Below are 20518 nucleotides of genomic sequence, written 5' to 3' on the forward strand. Positions count from 1 at the left end.
GTTTGAGGCCAGCCTGGTCTACAGAGTGAGTTCCAGGACAGCCAGGGCTACACAGAGAAACCCTGTCTCGAAAAAAACAAAACAAAACAAAAAAAAAGCTACCAAAGGAGGGGGGGGTACTTTGCACTAAATAACCAATCAGAACACAAACGTGAACAGAACTCCTTTCTTTTATTACTATTATATTTTTAAGATTATGTATACCTCAGAATGAGTTTAAACATACTGCGTACAGATGCACTCTTGGGCCAAAGAGGTCTGATCACTCAAGAGACTGAGTTACAAATGAGTCACTGGATGTAGATTCTAGGATTCAAACTCTTTTTGAGTAACTGCTTTTAACCACTGAGTCATCTCTCCAACCCAGGAAACAGAACTTTTAATAAAATATCTTCTGTAGGTATACTACAATCAGTTAGATAATGATTTTCATGAAAATGTAATTCATAAAAACAGAGAACTGCTTTGACAGTAATATAAGGTCATACAAACTTGGCTTATGCACAGGACAGTTTCTGTGCCTGTGGAAAACTATTTTGTCTATAATTTTAAGTAATATTGGCCTTTGGATAGAGTACCTAGAGAAGACATTAATTGCACTTATACTGCTTGCTTGCTTGTGCGCTCGTGCCCACTCACTCTCTATCTCCTTCCCTCCCTTCCTCTCTCTCTTTCTCTCAGGCCTGCTTGATCTACAAATTGAGTTTCAGGACTGTCAATTCTACATGGAGAAACTGTCTAGGAAAAAAAAAAGAAAAGAAAAAACAAACAGACACAGTGAATATGGCTATTAACTTAACCATAGAGTCTTTTTTACCTAGTATAATGCAAGGTCCTTAATTCCATCCCAGCAATGTAAACCAAAAAGGTGTTTTGCAATATCCAAGTGGCGTTTAGTACATTCACAATGCTGTACAACCATTAACTGTACCTAGTTCAAAGACATTTTTTCACTATTCCAAAGGAAACTCAGTCATCCAGAAGTCATTTCTGGCAATCTTTTTTTCTTCGGCAATCACTCACTTCCTATCATCACGTTTTCAAACATCAGCTATAAGCAGCATGTATCACTCTATGGATATATCAAATTTTGGTTTACTTCGTTATATGGTTAGACCGTACTTTATGAATACATTATGTTTTGATTGTGACTGACAAAAAGAATGTTTTTATCTTTTTTATACAATAAAATGTTCTATATTTGAGACTATTCCTACCAAGATAATATAGGGAATGGTTCCAGATAAAAAAACAGTAAAGATCATTGGGGAGGGGAAAAGGAGGGGGGACAGCAATCCGGAAGTACAATGAATACATGGGGAAAAAAAGAGCATTAAGACCAAGCATGGTGGCATATTAGTGAAATCAACAGTGACAGCCCTTGAGACAGGGCCCTCAATATATCCCAGGCTGGCCTCCAACACATCTTTTTATTGGATCCTCCTAAGTGCAATTACATGTATGCACGATCATGACCAGCTTGTGCCCACCTTTCAAATATTGAAAATATTATTGCAATAAACACTTGTGTCCACGTATCAGAAGACCCAGTAAACTCCTCGGTCATGTTTAATTGTAGTAGGATTGCCAAAATCTTTTCTTTACAGGAAAACAACATTTTCTATGTCATATTTTCCACACCATTACTAACTTGTCAGGTAGATATTTGGGTTTTAATCATAACAAATCAAACATGTACAAAGTAGTATCTCATTTTATGTGTGTGTGTGTGTGTGTGTGTGTGTGTGTGTGTGTGTGTGTGTGTGTTGTGGGGTAACCTCAGTCATGGCCTAGCAATATGCTAGGTAACAATTACCACAGAGCTGCCAAATGGTGGTGGCACATGCCTTGAAGCCTAACATTTGGGAAGCAGATCTCTGTAAGTTCAAGGGTGGCCTGGTCTATAGGAGTTCCAGGACACCCAAGGCTAGAGAGAGAAACCTGTCTCAAAACATCTTTAAAAAAAGAGAGAGAGAAAAAGAATTTCGACAGAGCTCTGCCCTGCAGCCGCTTGCTGGTTCTGATTTACATTCCACACTAACTAAAGACTTTCAGTATCTTCTGTAAGAGTAGTTCTCAACCTGTGTGGGTTATAACCGCTTTGTTATCGCTTCCCACGTATCCTATCAGATATTTACATTACATTCCTAACAGTAGCAGAATTATAGTATTTTTTTTAAAGAAATATTATTTATTATATGTAAGTACACTGTAGCTGTCATTAGACACTCCAGAAGAGGGAGTCAGATCTCGTTGCGGATGGTTGTGAGCCACCATGTGGTTGCTGGGATTTGAACTCGAGACCTTCGGAAGAGCAGTAGGGTACTCTTACCAGCTGAGCCATCTCACCAGCCCCCGAATTNGAGCCACCATGTGGTTGCTGGGATTTGAACTCGAGACCTTCGGAAGAGCAGTAGGGTACTCTTACCAGCTGAGCCATCTCACCAGCCCCCGAATTAGAGTATTTTTATGAACTAATTTTATGAATTGAATTTTATTAATTTTAATGAAATGAAGTAATTTTATGGTTGGGGTCACTAAACATGATGAACTGTATTAAAGGGTGGCAGTAGTAGGAAGCTTGAGAATTACACCTAGATAGGTTTGTTTTCCATCTGTCTCTTTTTTTAGATAAGTCTTTTGGTACACTTTTGAATCAGGTTTCTGTCTCTTTGAAGTACAATGAGAAATATTGGTATCTAGTGCTTTTATAGATAAAAACCAAACATAAATATCCAAAAGTAACACCCTTAAAATAAAACCATAAAGAATTAAGTTTTTTTTTTTAAATTAAACTTTTTACTGTGCAAAATTTAAATAATATATAAAAACAAACAAAAAAACCCATGTACCTCTTACTACTGTAGCTGCTTTCAGGAAGGTTTGTCTACTTTTTTACTTTTCTAGTTTATCTTACCCGGTGTGTTTTGATGTAAGTCCCAGGCAACATATTACTTTACCCTTAAATACTTCAGTACTTCTAATGGGTGATGCTTTTTAAATTTTCAACATAAAATCATTATCACATGTAACAAAAGTAACATATTCCTTAATCTAATATCCCATTTTATTTTTCCCATTGTCTCAAAAACTTTTGCTTATAGTTGGTTTAAGTTTTCAAAGATAATTAAAAAGAACCTAATTCTTTGGCCATATTTCAATCCAATTGTCTCAATGTTTCTCATTAAAAGTATTTCCTAATACCCTGTCTCAAAAAAACCAAAAACAAAATTAAAAAAAGGTTCCTAAGAGCTGGAGAGCTGGCTCAGTGGTTAAGAGCACTTGCTACTTTTCCAGACGTTCTGAGTTTAGCTCTGAGAACCCCAGTCACCTCACAATTGTGCATAAATCCAGTTCCAGGGTATCTGATAGCCTCCTCTGGTCTCCTTGAATACCTCCATATATGTGTCATACACTCACACAGACAAATAAATAATAAATCTTTAGAGAAAAATGTTTCCTAGCTGGGTATAGTTCTAGCTGAGGCAGAAGTACATTGGCGACCAGCCTGCACTATTCACAAAGTATTCTAGGCCAGCTTATTAAAAGAAAAGAACAACCATCCAAAACCATCCAAACAAAATTTGTTTCCTACACAAATTCTACCCGAATCACAGTTCTAAACCAAGAGATAACTAATCTCCAAGAAACAAAGTACTTCATAACTTGGCATCCAGATTGTTTTAAACAGGACATTCATAGCATTGATCATAAGGAATTTCTTGCTGGTTTAATATTTTTTATGTTTTCCAAAAATTAACAATCAATCAAAAGTTTATTATTTCTATCATGCACCCTCCCCTAATACTTTACATTCCTTGACATACTACCTGTGTAGTTGTAGGTTCCTTCTTAGATCAGTTTAATAAATTTGTAAATTGGAGATGAGCCCTTTATCTCACTGATGCCAGAGGATTAAATGAGAAATTTCTTCCAAAGCACTGGCTATAAGAATAGATTGATCCTTTGTCAGGATATACTGTCAGGATAGACTATACTATGTCAGGATACATGGCATTTTTTACTTGGCTCTAAAAATTGGTCTCCTCAAAGTCTGATAACCAATAAAAACACTAAAATGGTGATCTATTTTACCTGGCCCTAGAAACTGGCATCCTCGAGCCCTGACAGCAGCCCACAGGTTGGCAGACAGCTGCTGAGGGTTCTGGTGCTGCAGTATCAGTTCTGTCACAGTTCTTTCTCCTAGTGAACGGGCCGCTCGCATAGCTCTGACACGACCTTCTTCTTCCACCAGTTGACAGTTTACAAGTGTAACTAGTTTCCTTTGCATTGGACGGCTCAGGGCACTCTGGTTCAAACTAGCTACACCTTTAACAAATGGAGACAAAAGAATCAACATTTTCAATTAAAATAAAGACAATTTTCATCACCTGTATTTAATTCTTAAATAATAGCTCTTTACAAGTCCCTTGTCTGATAATTTTTTATTTATTTTTATAATTTTTAAAAAAGATTTATTTTTATTTATTTATTTGAGTACACTATAGCTGTCTTCAGACACATCAGAAGAGGGCATCAGATCTCATTAAAGATGGTTGGGAGCCACCATGTGGTTGCTGGGAATTGGCCTCAGGACCTCTGGAAGAGCAGTCAGTGCTCTTTACGACTGAACCATCTCTCCAGCCCGATAATTTTATTTTGTAAGTGACTATACTGTCCCTGTTTATTATCATTCTGTAGTAATAAAGAACCTAATTCTTAAATACCTCAGATTTCATCTCAGTGCCTTGTTCTATAGGCTAGATCTGTCCAAATATATGTTGGGATTTACTTTACTCTCTGTCTTTAATAAAGGAACTGGAGGTAAATTTACAGACAAGTGAATATAAATTTTAATCTTAAAAAGTAACAATAAGCCGGGCAGTGGTGGCTCATGCCTTTAATCCCAGCACTTGGGAGGAAGAGGCAGGCAGATTTCTGAGTTCGAGGCCAGCCTGGTCTACAGAGTGAGTTCTAGGAAAGCCAGAGCTACACAAAGAAACCCTATCTTGGAAAAAAAAAAAAAAGTAACAATAGTAGTAATAATAGTTTTTTTTTTTTTTAATGAAATTGCACAGAAGAAATATGTAACAGTGTTTAAATGTAGTTCCCTTCCTTTAAACCTACTCATGGCACTGCTCAAAAATCCCCCACTCTTTTATGTCATATACCCCCTCCCCACTCTCCACCCCTGCTTAATCATTTCCTCCATACATAAGAACAAGTATGCTACCATTTCACCTGTCTTAAAAATAGAAATAGACTTTTATTTATTTATTTATTTATCTATTTATTTATTTATTTGGTTTTTCGAGACAGGGTTTCTCTGTGTAGTCCTGGCTGTCCTGGAACTCACTCTGTAGACCAGGCTGGCCTCGAATTCAGAAATACCCTGCCTCTGCCTCCCAAGTGCTGGGATTAAAGGTGTGTGCCACCACTGCCCAGCGGAAATAGATTTTTTTAAAGTATCCATTTCCCTTTGCTAATTATCATATTTCTTTATTTCCTTAAATACTAAATCGTCTATCATCTGCCTTTCTCTCTCACTGTTCCCTTTTTTGAAGACATAGCTTAGACTGATCTCAAAACATGCTATGCAACCCAGGCTGCTTTCAGCCTGGCTATCTTGTACATTTTCTATATATACTATTTCCAACCTCTTCCTTCACAATCTGCCATAATACCTCTTACACCAAATTACTTAAAGACAATTACATGCACTTTGCTTGACTTTCCAGCAACTTTCTTTTTTTTTTTTTTTTTTTTTTGTTTTTTGAGACAGGGTTTCTGTATAGCCCTGGCTGTCCTGGAACTCACTTGGTAGACCAGGCTGGCCTCGAACTCAGAAATCCGCCTGCCTCTGCCTCCCAAGTGCTGGGATTAAAGGCCTGCACCACCAGGCCCAGCTCCAGCAACTTTCAACTAATGACTTTACTCTTTAATGCACTTTATTTTTGTTTCCAGAACATTCCATTTTCTTAATTTTCTTCTATCTAGCATCCTTTGACAGCAGTTTGTAACCCCTACCTTGATCTACCTGCTTAAAGGGACTTTCTTATAAACACATTATTTAGATGATCTCATCCAGTCTTATTGCTCTAAAAAAATTCACATCATAATAATCCCCAAAGTTACAGACCATGCACCTCATGCTTACTTCAAAATTCATACATCCAGTGGCTATTCAGTACCATCTAGGTCAGTGGTTTTGTGGGTCGCAATCCCTATGGGGGTCAAACAACCCTTTCACAGGGGTCATGTATCACATATCCTGCATATTAGATGTTTATATTATGACTCATAGCAGCAGCAAAATTACAGTTATGAAGTAGCAACAAAAAATAATTTTGTAGCTGGGGGTTACCACAACATGAGAAACTGCATTAAAGGGTTACAGTGTTAGGAAGGTTGACTACTCTAAGTGAATCTTAAGATATCTCAAATCTACTATAACCAAAATTGACTTGAGCTCCTTACCCAAACCTGATCTATGAAAAAGCTGAGGCAAGCCTCTTTGCAGGTGCGCAAGCAAAAACTTCAAGAATTACACTTGCCCCTTTAACTATGCCTCTCAAACTACAAATCTAGGAAATATTCTTAGGGAAATACTCTTGCCTTACCTTCAAAATGTATCAAGCTTGGTATCAAGCTCCACTGTTACTAATTTTGCCTCAAATGCTTCTTAACTTTTTGCTTTTACTTTTGTCCTTCTACACAGTCTCAAGAACGAAGTGATCCTTTTTAACATCATTATGTCATCACTGTTCAAAACCACTTCCAAACTTTACTCAGAGCAAACATTCAAGTCTTTAAATGGTCTAAAATTCAGTATATCACCTTGCCTCCCTCACTCTATTTCACCTCAACTTTTCTTGTGACAGTCTCCTCACTCACATCACTCCAAGGAGAGCCTCTGGCCAAGGGGACAATACCCTGGGTGACTATTCCTTCTGCCTAGAAAACACTTTTCCAGGAACTACATACATAACCTCTTTTACCTCAATTCAATTTCAAAAGCCACACTCTAAACAAGAACATCATTAGACCTTCTTTAAAATTTACAGACCTTTAAGAGTCATTATTCTTTCACTGCTATTCTAAACCCTATATATTTTCTTTATATCAGTTATCATTTACACTATATAACTTAGTTTATCATACTATTTATTATAGTTTTTCCTTTTACTGAAATAGTAAGTTTTACATGTAGGTCAAGGATGTATTTTCCTGTAAAGTATTGAAAGCATCCCAAGCCCATGTTTTATTAGCAGGCACAAAATAAATATTTGACACATTCAAAAACTATTACATTTATAAGGAATAGCTAGCTAACCAGAAAAAGAGTGATAAACTACAATTCTGCTTTTGTCAAAGCAATTAAAATAATTTATTATACTTGTATATTCATCCAATAGAATAGACTGTAGGCTCAATGACAGGCAGTGACTCAAGCAACCATTAAGAGCTCAACATTTAACACTTGGTCAGGTCTTCCACAGCAATACAACACTTCTTATGAACTTACCTTTACCTCCACTTAGTGGTTTTAAGTAGAGTGCCAAGTCCTCTACACATTTTTTTGCCACTTCATAGTGTTTATTCTCACCTAAATTACTTAACTTTATTGATTGATGATCTGGTACCTACAAAAAAAAAAAAAATGCGGAGGTGCATTCACTCAGCTCATGCAATTTCTCTTTATAAATCTGCTAATAATCTTAATATAAAATTATAATACAGAAACACTACATCAAAGCCACAAATCAACTTAAAACAAAGCTTTAAATTTAACAATATTTTATAAATGTTAATCTTTTAGAGTTCATAACTATGTCATAATTATGAAAGACGTCAATGTGAGGTGGCTGCAGAAGATGGCTTAGATATTATGAGCATGCATTACTTTTCCAGTATGCAAGTGCAATTCCCAGCACCCACATTGGGCTGCTCACAGCCACCTGTAAATCCAGCTCCAAGGGATCCAAGATCTTTGGCATTTGCAGGTACTGTACTTAGATGTACATATGCACACACAGAAACAACACAAAAAAATTAAAATTTTCAAAAGATGCTAATATAAGGGGAAGTTGTGGAATGTTATACAAGTGTTCTTGGTACTACTTTATTTCAACTTCTTGTAAATCTAAAAGTATTTCAAAATAAAAAAGAAAGTGTCAAGGGTCTGCCTCTACCACATACCATCTAGTACTGCTTCTACAGGGTTTAACCTATTACATTTACAACTTATGACCTATACTCTCTTGACAGAATATAAGTACCAGAGATGTAACTCAATTATGAGAATTCCCATCTAGCAGAGGTGAGGCCCTCAGTTTAACCTCTACCACCAGAAAAAAGGAAAAAATAAAAAATAAAAAATGTAGGTAAACTTGACCTTGAAAAAAGTATTTAATTGGTATCAAATTTCACATATGCAAAATAAAAATAACTCTACTTGTTTTATAATGTTATTATGAGAGTTCAATCCAGTCCCACAAACACTGACATTTATAGACTATTTCTCATGTGTCTACACTAGGTATGGATCCACTAATAATCCAAAGAGAAAATGAAAATGTCTTGCTTCAAAGAGTTTAAATTCTACAGAGGTAAGAGACAAGCCAATAAATTAACAAATAAACAAATACTATGTTAGAAGGCAATCAAAGAAAATACAATGCAACTGTAAATGAAATGAAATATAATAAGAGAGGACTGGAGAGATGGCTTGGTGATTAAGAGCTCTTGGTGCTCTCCCAGATGCTGCAGGTTCAGTTATGTTGGGCAACTCTCAATAGCTGTTTAACTCCAGTTTCAAGGAACTTACATCCTTTTTAGAGCAACTGTATGCATGTGACATTCATATACAGAGATACACAAAAGTAAAGGTAAGGATTTAAAGCTGTGCACATCCCTACATAAAGATACATATATGGATAGACACACACAAGAAAGAACTGGAGAAGGGTTGCAATTTACTAGTGTAGTTTATAATAAACTTTCTGGAGAACTGCAACATTTGTAATTTCTTGAAAGTAGAGAGGAAAGAATCCTCGTAGGAAAAGACATTTTCAAAATCCCTAATACATTAGTATACATAACAGCCGGGTGTGGTGGTGCATGCCTTTAATCCCAGCACTCCGGGAGGCAGAGGCAGGTGGATTTCTGAGTTTGAGGCCAGCCTGGTCTACAGAGTGAGTTCCAGGACAGCCAGGGCTATACAGAGAAACCCTGTCTCGAAAAAACAAAAACAAAAAAAATGTGTGTGTGTGTGTGTACGCGCGCGTATACACATACATACACATACACATACACACATAACATATCTAAGAACTGGTCAGGAGACCAATATAAGTAGAGACAGTGAAAAGATGAGCCTGAAAAGATTGTGTTACAATGCACAGATCCATAGGTTATTTTACGTACTAAAATAACACATTTATTCAGAAGGAACACTAAGACTGCCTTCGCTATAGAAGACAGGCATTAGCTAGCACTATTGCAAAAAAGTAAGTATTTTAGTGGATTTTAAAGTGTGACTTTGGCAAGAGATATCATTATTTTATGACCCATTAGAAAAAGGATGCTGTCAATTAAGCTATGATCCTATAACTACAGAGTAACTGCCAAAATTCTAAAACAGTGAAAACAGATTTTGAGTATTTAAAAAGACAACTTCATCTATCAAGATATTAAAAAAATTAACACAGTGAGTTACTAAATTTACTAAATAAGCCAGGAAATTTTCTTATAAAACTATAAACTCCTTGCTTTAGTTAGTTTAGGGTTTTTCTTTTCTTTTTTTTTTTTTGTTTTTTCGAGACAGGGTTTCTCTGTGTAGCCCTGGCTGTCCTGGAACTCACTCTAGACCAGGCTGGCCTCGAACTAAGAAATCCACCTGCCTCTGCCTCCCGAGTGCTGGGATTAATGGCGTGCACCACCACGCCTGGCTTCACTTGAGTTTTGAGAAAGTTTTCCTCTGTAGGCCAGAATGGCACTGAACTGTCTCAAGTGCTGAGTTTCCAAGCATGTGCCACCAGGCTAGGCTACGTCATTCTTACTTTAACATTTACTATGCCATGTATGAAATTTCATCTTCTCCTCATCTGGAGGTAGGGGTAAAAGGTACCTAAAGAGCTAAGAAGCAGAAAGAACATTTAGAATATTTATTCTTATATGTACCATAGAACAGACCCTCATCAAATAAAAGTTTTTTTTTTTTTTTTTTTTTTTTTATCAAATCTAGGTTCTTGCTAGGATTCAGTAAAATTATATAAAATGGAATAGTCATTGTACAACATATAGGGGCATAAGATGTTGTATGAATTTGTTACTTGATAATAAGATCAATCAACTGAAGTTACAAATAAGACCAACAACATCTCCATCTAAGGGCTTTAGTTAGGTTTTTTGTTTGTTTGTTTGTTTCAAGACAGGGTTTCTCTCTATAGCCCTGGCTGTCCTGGAACTCACTCTGTAGACCAGGCTGGCCTCGAACTCAGAAGGCAGGCGGCTGCCTCTGCCTCTGCCTCTGCCTCTGCCTCCCGAGCGCTGGAATCAAAGGTGTGCACCACCAACACCCGGCTAGTTTTGTTTTGTTTTTTTTTCTATCTAAACCTCTGATTTTACTTCTTTTCATGACTTAGCAAACTGATACATTCACACAAACAGTTCTCAACTACCAAAGTACTTATATATCTAAATTCTCGCTTTGGTACTGAAGCCAGAACAAAGAAATATATAACTGTAATGGGATTCATTATTTGCTTAAGAATTTATAGCAGTAAGAAAAATCTTTGTAGGAACACATCACAAAAAGTAAATACACCTTTTAGGTTTCAACTACCATTCAACATGTCTGTACCAGCTAATGAACTAATTTTGACAACTGATATAATAAACCAGTAAAAATACTGGACACTTACCTGGGCTCCAACTAACTGAAGAAGTGCAAAGTTGACAGGGAGCACATCAATGTCTGTGTTTATGGCAGTCTGGTCAAAAGGACACGCTTTTCGGTGAAGTTTATTCAAGCAGGTCTTGCAAACTGTGTGTGAACAACCTAAACTGATGGGTTTGTGCACATTCTCATCAAATTCATTATAGCAGATTGGACAGGACAGGAACTCTGTCCATTGAGCTGCCTGCACAGGCATTGTGGAAGCTGATGCTCGGGTTAGCAATCTAGCAGATCATTATTTTGATGTGTAGTGTTTTTTAAGCTGCAAATGGACAAAAGCAAGCATTAACAATATATTTATTAGTCATTCACTTAACTGTTAAAATAAGCCACCACCACTCCAGAATCTAAAACATTTCTAAATATAGGATTTAGGTGTCTCTGTAACAATAAATAGCAAAACTATAAGTTGAATTACATTTTGTAAATTAACCAGAGACAATTTAATAATACTAGTCCTTTCAACTAAACTCTACTGGTTGTTCATGCAATAGTAATCAAAACTTTTGTGTATTTTTCTTAGTGACTAATACATTCTATTTTTTATTGTTTAATGTTTTTATTTTGTGTGTGTGTTTACGTGTATGTATGTGGGCCCATGTGTGCCATGTGTGCTTGCTAGCTAGTTCTCTCCTTCCACCATGTGGGATCTGAGGACACAAAGATCATCTAGCTTGGCAGTAAGCATCTTTACTATCTCATACCCCCTACCTCCCACTCTCTACTTAAGAACACGAACAATGTGTTCGTGGTGGCACACATGCCTTTAACTCCAGAACTTGGGAGGCAGAGGTAGGTAGATCTTTGTCAGGCCAAGGTTAGTATGTCTACAGAGTGAGTTCCAGGACAGCTAAGGCTGCACAGTGAAACCCTGTCTTGAAAAATCTAAACAAGAGCTGGAAAGATGGCTCAGTGGTTAAGAGCACTGACTGTTGTTCTGGAGGGACTGAGTTTAACCCAGCAAAACAAGGTGGCTCACAACCATCTGTAATGCGATCAGATACCCTCTTCTGATGTGTCTGAAGACAGTTACAGTGTACTTTCATATTATAAATAAATAAATCTTTAAAAAAAGAAAAAAGAAAGAGAAAAACCTAAAAAAGCAAGCAAACAAACATTTTTTTTTTTTTTTTTTTTTTAAAAAAGGAAAAACCAAAGAACACAAACTGCTGGACTATTTGAAGTTTGAAGTGTTTTCTTTGGATAGCCACTACCTCAAAATATACTGATATGGCTTAATAGCTACGAAGCTTCAGAAACTATTGATCAAAATAATACTGTAGGTAGGGATGGAGATATAGCTCAGTCAGTCTCAGCAGTCAGAAGACCCTGATTCAATTCCTAGTACCACAACCATCAAAACAATGTGCTACACTTCTTTGTGAAATGTCACCTTGGCATCTAAAGGAGGAAGTCTATGATACATTACAGATGTGCCTCAGCGTAGTGAGTTACTGAAAATCTACGGATGACTGTGATGACAGAGACGTTGTCTATAACTGAAAAAATAAAGAATAATGAGAAAAGCAAAGAAAACAGTGTCTATGGCCAATAAGACAGCTTAACAGAAAAAAGCATGTACAGTTAAGCTTAGCAACTCAAGATCCATCCCTGGGACCAATGTTGTGGAAAGAAAGAACAAACTCCCACAAGCTGTCCATTAACATGCACATGGCTACATGTAACTCGCCCCTCTATAAAATAAAATGAAAAAAAAAATTATCTAAATTTTTTTGTTATAGTTCACAATAATACTTTTGACAAAAGTATGTGTCTTGTGTTTTAAAAACTTGTCAGGCCCAATAGAGTTGGCTTAGAAAAATAGAACATTATTCTCTTGGAATAGTTCTAAGCAGAAAACAAGATATAAAATGTTTATCTCTGCACTGATTATAGTACAAACACAGAAAAGTAACTATAAGAGAATCATATATATTTTCTTGTTTGATTAGTAATTGTATAGCATTTAGTAAAGCAAGCAAGAGTCACAATATACTTTTTGGGTTTTGTTTTGCTTTGTTTCTTTTGACTTTTCTTTTTTCTTTCTTTTTTGTTTTGTTTTTTGTTTGTTTCTGAAACAGGGTTTCTCAGTGTAGCCCTGGCTGTCCTGGAACTGAGATATCCACCTGCCTCTGCCTTCCAAGTGCTAGGATTAAAGGTGTATACCATCATTGCCTAGCAAGAGTCACAATCGAAACTATACTACTTATAACTCACACATCCTTAATATTTTCCAATTCAAAACTTACATTAGTCTGACAAAGGCCATCAGGTAAATATTAAATATAGGTATTTAGGATAATTAAACGACCAAATATTTTATTTCATACAAATGCTTACAAAATACATTAGTTGTACAGAATGCTAGATGCTCAGAAAGAGTAGTTAGCATCAGGAAAGAGAAACATATAACAGTAAGCACGTCCCAGAACCCCAAGAGACAAACAAAAACTCCAGTAGCCTTTACAGTGCTTTTGTATTTATTTTCTTTTTTCTTTCTTTCTTTCTTTCTTTCTTTCTTTCTTTCTTTCTTTCTTTCTTTCTTTCTTTCTTTTTTTTTTTCTTTCTTTTTTTAAAGCCAGGCAGTAGTGGCACATGCCTTTAATCTCACAACTCAGCAGCACAGGCAGGGGGATTTCTGTGAATTCAAGGCCAGCCTTGAACAAGAGCAAGTTCCAGGATAGCCAGGGCTATATAGAGAAAACCTGTCTTAAAAAATTAAAAAGTAAAAGACTTTTTAAAAAAATTTTAAAAATTAAAATTTACTTGGTAATCTTGAAACAGTTCTTAATATATAAAAAAGCATCCCATATAATGTAAAAGTCTTTACTAAACAGCTCTAATGAAAAAATTATATATTAATATCAATATATTTACTTCTAAGCAACTCAAATTTGTCAAGATATAAATTATTTTTACACTTTATCCTCAAACTGATTAGAGCCACCAATCTGAAACCAGTTAGTCTACTATCAAGTATAGAGATTGCCAATAAGCAGGTGATCAAATACTTTTTGAAACTAACATATTTGATGTTCTATTTTCTGGCTACAGAATTATAAATCCAGGCAAAAGATGAATTTCATTTAAATCTACAACTGGAAAGCCAAATTAGTAACATAAATTAGTATTTTGCTAGACAGACATTTGTGTAGAAACACTGACTCTACTGAGTTAGGGTTTCACAAACTGCTTGACAACAGCAAAGAACGAATACCCTTTTCCTGAGCTCTCCAAGACCACTGGGACAGTGCTCCAGATGTACCTGACAGCTCTTTAATATATGTGTGTATACATACATACATACATACATACACACATATATTTATCTAGACAAGAACTTTTAATACTAATTCATATTAGAAACTAAATAAATGCCTGTAAAATGTAAAGAATAGCTCAAATGAAACTGACCACACTGTCAATTTTTTCCCCTGCTATATCACAGATTCTGATAGTAAACTTACTAAAATTTCCTTACACAATATGATTTGATTCCTAAAGATGTTTTCCTTTAGTATTAAGGTCAATAAATTCTAAGCTATGCAAATAAAAAATGTATATTTTATCCAAAACATAGAAACATGCATAACCATTAAAATATTTAATTGGTGACATAGGAGTTTCAACTCTCTATTTAAAAGGTACTTCTTAAGCTTATCTAAATACTTTTACAATTATCCCAAAATTTTTTTTTTGAAACGGTTTCTTTCTAACAGCCCAGGTTGTCCTGGAGCTCGTAAACTAGGTTGGCCTTGAACTCAGAGATACTCCTGCCTCTGCTTCTTGAGTACTGGGGCTAAAAGGTGTGCACCACTACCATCCAGTCTCCTATTTTTTTTTTTTTTATATGCCCAACCTCTTACTATTTTTTTAGTTTGTTTTTTGTTTTTGTTTTTTTGTTTTTTGAGACAGGGTTTCTTTGTATAGCCCTGACTGTTCTGGAACTCACTCTGTATACCAGGCTGTCCTGGAACTCAGAAATTCGCCGGCCTCTGCCTCCCAAGTGCTGGGATTAAAGGCATGCGCCACCACGTCCAGCTCTCTTACTATTTTAATAGTTTTAAAAGCATATAAACAAACAACGGAGAGCTCAGTATACTAATTTATAGAACTTTTAGGCTTATAGTAATAAATTTTACAATGACTTATTTGATTCAGTAGATATAACATCATAATTGCTAACATTTATAGTGACTAGCAAAGCACTTATCCCAAATATACTTCTCACATGTTTCAAGTTGAGATAAAATAGACTAAAAAGCCCAAAAATCTAGATGCCTACAGAGATTGAGAAAACATCCTCACTATTAACTAAATTCAGTATCTAGTTTTCAACACTGAAAAGGCGTAAGGTAAAGCATAGGAGGAGAAATACTAAAGTAAGGTCAGAACCTTAAACAGGCTCAGACTCCCAAGCTATAAGTTCCTTGATATGAGTCCAAATTCATGATATACAAAGAGTAACAGACTTGTTATATAGATGCAAATTACAAACTTCTTTACCGAAATAAACAGTGTATTAGCAAAACACTTTCATTTTCTGTTACTTATATTACACAGTCAGTTCAGGACCATGACACTTTTAAACAGTCAGAATAGAGTATATGCCTTTTGCACTACTTTGTGTGTAAAACATAATAGTGTAACATAGTATTTTATAACTCTGCTTATAAAAATATACTCTTAGAGGTTGGTTGTTAAACAATCATTATTTACATTTGAGTACTAAAGTGGACTACACTGATACTTCCCCATATAGAACATATCAAAGTAATTAGTTTTGTTCAAGGATGCTCAGTTGTAGAACACTTGCCTAATGTTTGTGAAGCTTTAAATTCAATCCCCGGTACTGCAAAACAAAACAAAACAAAACATAGCTTTAGACTTAAAATCATACTAAAAGCATCAGAAGTACAATTTAAGATTTAACCTAAAAAAACAGGCAAACAGAAGGTAATGGAAGCAAACTCTACATCTCAGCTCTCAAGTAAGAAATTTTGGATAAAAAAGGTGCTATATCACAACAATTGTTGTTTTGTTTTAATCTATAAAATGGATGAGATCAAATTTTACTCTTCAAATTAGGGGCTGAACCCAATTTTTAAAGTAAGATAGAACTTTCAATGCATTCTAATAGGGAAATAGATTCCAATTTTAAGTAGCAAAGACATGCTTCTTTAGTGATGGCTAAACATGAAATATTTCAAGACTGAACTTAATTACTTATTCTGCCTCTAGATAACTTTATATTTCTTTTCTTTTCTTTCTCTGTTCCTGGCTGTCCTGGAACTCAATCTGTAGACCAGGCTGGCTTTACACTCACAAAGATACACCTGTCTCTGCCTCCCCAAGTGCTGGGACCAAAGGCTCTTGCCACCATGTGGCTAACCTTATCTTTCTTATTACTGAGTTCTTAGTACTCTACTTATTCTGACTCTAAAAGGATACCATTGGGAAAGTTTGGGGTTCCACATGTATGTATGTATATTTGTTTGCATGTATGTATGTAGGTATGTATGGTGCCACTGCATGGCAGTTGAGTCCTATAAATACTAAGGAAGTTCAGGGCAAGAGGACAGTTGACAAGTTAAAGGTTAGCTTAGGCTATAGAGCAAGTTCCAGGCTAGGCTGGGTCAAATGAGACCCTGAATCAAAAAATCAAAAAACTGCCAGCAGTGGTGGCACATGCCTTTTATCCCAGCACTCAGGAGGCAGAGGTGGGTGGATTTCTGTGAGTTCGAGGCTAGCATGGATTACACATAAAAAACCTGTCTCCAAAGGAAAAACAAAAAAAAAAAAAAAAAAAAAAAAAAAAAAAACAAAAAAAAAAAAAAAAAAAAAAAAAAAAAAAAAAAAAAAAAAAAAAAAAAAAAAAAAAAAAAAAAAAAACCAAACCAAAACAAACAAACAAAAAAACCATAAAAAATTACAACAATTTCTGGTTTTCAAAATTTTTAAAAAGGAAAAAACTATAGCGGAATCATTTTTGGTGGTATATTTTATAAGTAAAATATCATTTTAACATGTAATCACGTAAAAACCTAAATATTAAAATGTTATAGAGTTTTCCAGTAAGTCTTTGAAATGTGGTATATATTTTGCATTTAACAACACATTTCAAATTACACTAGCTCCATTTTAAGTCCTTAACTGTCATATGTGGCTATCAGGTAGTACAAGCAAATCTCGACTACAAATAGTAGTAAAATAATACTCAAGAACTGATTATTATTAGAAATTTTGAGGTAAAAGTCACACACTTAAGGATTTAGAAATTGGATTTAGAAATGGAATTAGAAAACTCAGAGATGTAATCAACAACTCTCACGAGACTGGGTGCAAATCATCTTTAGTTTCCAACTAGCTTTATTTTTAACCATAGACTTCCCTTTTTCCATCTCTAGGAAGTGAAATTTCAACCCAGTCCAACCAAAAATAATCAAGTACTTATTACAACCTTGTTAAGTCAGGGATGGTGGTGCACACCTTTAGTCCCAGTGTTCATGAGGCAGAAGCAGGTGTTCTCTTGAGTTCAATGTCAGTCTTGTCTACATAGTGAGTTAGTTACAGGACAGTCAGGGCTACTTGTAAAGAGGAATCTTGTCTCAAAGAACAAAACAAAACAAAAAACAAAATAAACAAACCTTGTTACAAATTTATAGCATTTTTACCCATCACATAACATACTCTAGTTTTAAATATAAAATCCTAAGTGTAGAAAATAATGCCTCTGCCAACTGGAAGGCAGCAAATTACAAACACAGAAACTAAATTAATGAAAACATGAACAAGAACGTCTTCTTGCATGTCATACTAACACAACAATAACTCATCCGGGTAATTCAAAGGCTCCACTAGTGAATCAGATTTCAATTCAATTCTCTAAGAATAAAAGCCTGTTTAATTACGGTACCTGTCTTCTCTAAACAAGACTAGAAAATATATTAAGCGTTTTGTCCTTCAAGCAATTTTCCAAACTCTGAAACGTGGGAAACATGAATCACCAAATCAACAAAACAATGGTAATATTGGAAAATAGCCTTTAATAGGATGAAATAGTCTCTGGTTTTTCAAGAACTGACTGTGTTAGTAAACAATTTAAGTAAACAATTTAACATGGATATTGATGTCAGAACAGTGATGTAGTTTTTTTTAACCAGATAAAAGGTAGACCCAGGAATCTACAAACTATTCTTAAGGATTCCAAGTCTTAGGTTGTGTATACAAGTTAACCATAGAGACTAGACCCACCAACTAGAACATTCGTTTCTTTCCTTCTGTCAAATAATATCACGTTAGTGTGCCATTATTAGCTTTCTCTGGTTAACAAGTTTTTACTGGAACTTTAAAGCCTGACTACTAAAAATGACAGGAAGATTAGTAAAATACTTTAACACTTTATTCGGGATATAAAGTCAACTCTAATTACAATGGGTCAAGGTGAGAAGAAATTCCTTAGGGTCCTAAGGTAAGAGGACAGTGGGATTAAAAAGAACCAAGGTAGAGCTTAAACAAAAATCTAAACAAGTTGAGAATAACTGAATTTGAATAGTTAATGTCTGTGATTACTTTAGACTATTTTGGTGTGAAGGCTGTGTCTGCCAGTATCTTAAAAACTCTGGTGATTTCAAGGATGGAAATGACAGCTATCCTTATCTCCTTCCTAAAGACAGAAAAGTACAGCTGTTTCTCTTAGAAACAAAGATGCTTTCCACCATTCTCCTAAGATGGTGGAAGAGTCTCCTTATGAGGCTCCCCCAAGGAAAATAAGAAGAAAGGGGGAAAGAAAGCTATAGCAGAATTCCCTGGCTGTGCTTCATGCCATCGCTCCTAGTCACATCCCCTGGTCCAGCCATCTCCCTCCAGGGAGGTTAAGCCCTCCCTGGGCATTGTTTGGCCATGGTCCCTATTTACAACACTCAGATCGCCTCCATCCCAGCGCTGTGGTCTCGGTAAGCCCGAGGGCTGAAAAGAAAACGCTAAGACAGGACCTGATCTCGGGGACCGTTTCGAAAGCCTCTCTTCCTACATGGGATAAGCAAAGAAGGAAGCCGGCCTCTGTTCGGGTGGGCTCCTCAGTGGTCACAGGCGTCCCTTCAGCCGGTGCCGGAGAAAGGTGGCCATTTGAGCGTTTCGCTTCGCATCAAAAAGCCCTACCAGAGCGAGGGGCCTCCTCGGGGCCCGGGTTCCGCCGTGTCAGGTGCGGGCCGCGGCTCCCAACCCTCGGGGTACCGGCAGCCACCGTGCACAGGCCGCCGGGCAGAGACAGCTCCCCGCCCCACCTCTGGGGACCGGGCAGCCGGGCCAGGGCCCCAGCCGCATCTTGCCCGCCCCCGCCCTACCTGAGGGGCCCGGGCGGGGTCGCTAAGGGCCGCTCCCGGGGGCCCCGCGACGGCGCGGCTCGGCGACGGAGGCGCCTCGTCTCGCCGGGGCAGAGCTCGGCGGCGGTTTCAGGGCCTCAAACTCCATCGGGAGCTACAGGGACAGCCCCGTTGGCGGCGGCGAAGGCCGCGACGGGGCCTCCTCCTCCTCCCTCCCTCCGCCTCCTCCTCCTCCTTCTCCTCCTCCTCCTCACCACGGAGGCGGACCTGGAGGGATCCCGATTTAGCTCTCGCGAGAAGATACTGTTCACTTCACGCGAGATTACGCAAGCCCGGGAGTTGGGGCAGAAGGGAAGCGTAGTGGCCCCCGCCACCTGAACTGCGCTTCAGTTTCCCTCTGAAGAAGAAAGCCACCCTCGTCACATGACAAGGGAACCCCAGAGTACTGTGGGAGATGATGCGAGGACTAGGCAAGACGAAGGGCCTTATGGGAAACTCCCTGCACATCTAAGTCTTGAGCCAAGAGGCTTGCCGGATTAAGCCAACGTTAAATTTGTCATCCATAGAGCAGAACCTGCTACATCCATGTTACAGTCCACTCTCTTGTAGTGAGATACTAACCAGATTAGCAAATAATTCTCCGGTTTACAAAAACCAGGACCAAAATGAAAACGTTTGGCAAACCCACCTACCTCATCTAAAATCCCAATTGCCTCAAAAGGGAGAAGGATCAAAGTTTTCAAGTTTTGGAATTATAACTCAATATTTGTTAGAGAACTTATGGCAACCTGTAAGGTAGGAATTATCCTTTATGTTCTTATAAATGAAGAAAGACTGAAAATAAGGATGAGAAAAGCAACAATGCCAGGCTGTATGATAACTCATATTTAAAATGTATTTTAGTTTTATAATTTATTTATCAAAGTAATCCTAAACGGTTGATGCTATGCTAATGATGTGCAACTGAATGTGAAACAAAATATTCAACCACATCCATCATAATAATCTTTAAGTCAGAATATGGGAATTTCTCTAATGAAGCTTTAAATATACATGAGTTACAATCCAGATGTGATGGTGCATCGCTGTGAACCCAGCAATTGAAAGGTCCAGTCAGAATCATAGACTGGCCTGCACAGCAAGAATTCATCCGACTCCCTAATAGTTATCTACACACACACCCCATAACCGTAGCAGCTCACAGCTGCTTACAGCTGCAGCTCCAGCGACAGAG

At 37.0% G+C, this 20518-nt stretch overlaps 1 protein-coding gene across 2 annotated transcripts in view; it reads right to left on the minus strand.

Annotated features, from left to right (window-relative positions):
• Rc3h2 (ring finger and CCCH-type domains 2) overlaps positions 1-19514 on the minus strand; it is a 53635-nt gene extending 34121 nt beyond the window's left edge. For both annotated transcript variants that reach the window (XM_021193475.2, XM_021193474.2), the window contains exons 1-5: positions 19306-19514; positions 15777-15812; positions 10926-11222; positions 7526-7643; positions 4096-4329 (exon numbers count right to left, since the gene is read on the minus strand). In XM_021193475.2, the coding sequence (XP_021049134.1) occupies positions 4096-4329; positions 7526-7643; positions 10926-11156 (583 nt within the window). In that variant the 5' untranslated portion in view covers positions 11157-11222; positions 15777-15812; positions 19306-19514. The remainder of the gene's footprint in view (positions 1-4095; positions 4330-7525; positions 7644-10925; positions 11223-15776; positions 15813-19305) is intronic.
• Between the last annotated feature and the right edge of the window lie 1004 nt (positions 19515-20518).

The sequence above is a fragment of the Mus pahari genome, chromosome 3 (assembly GCF_900095145.1).
Source record: "Mus pahari chromosome 3, PAHARI_EIJ_v1.1, whole genome shotgun sequence".
Taxonomy (NCBI): Eukaryota; Metazoa; Chordata; class Mammalia; order Rodentia; family Muridae; genus Mus; species Mus pahari.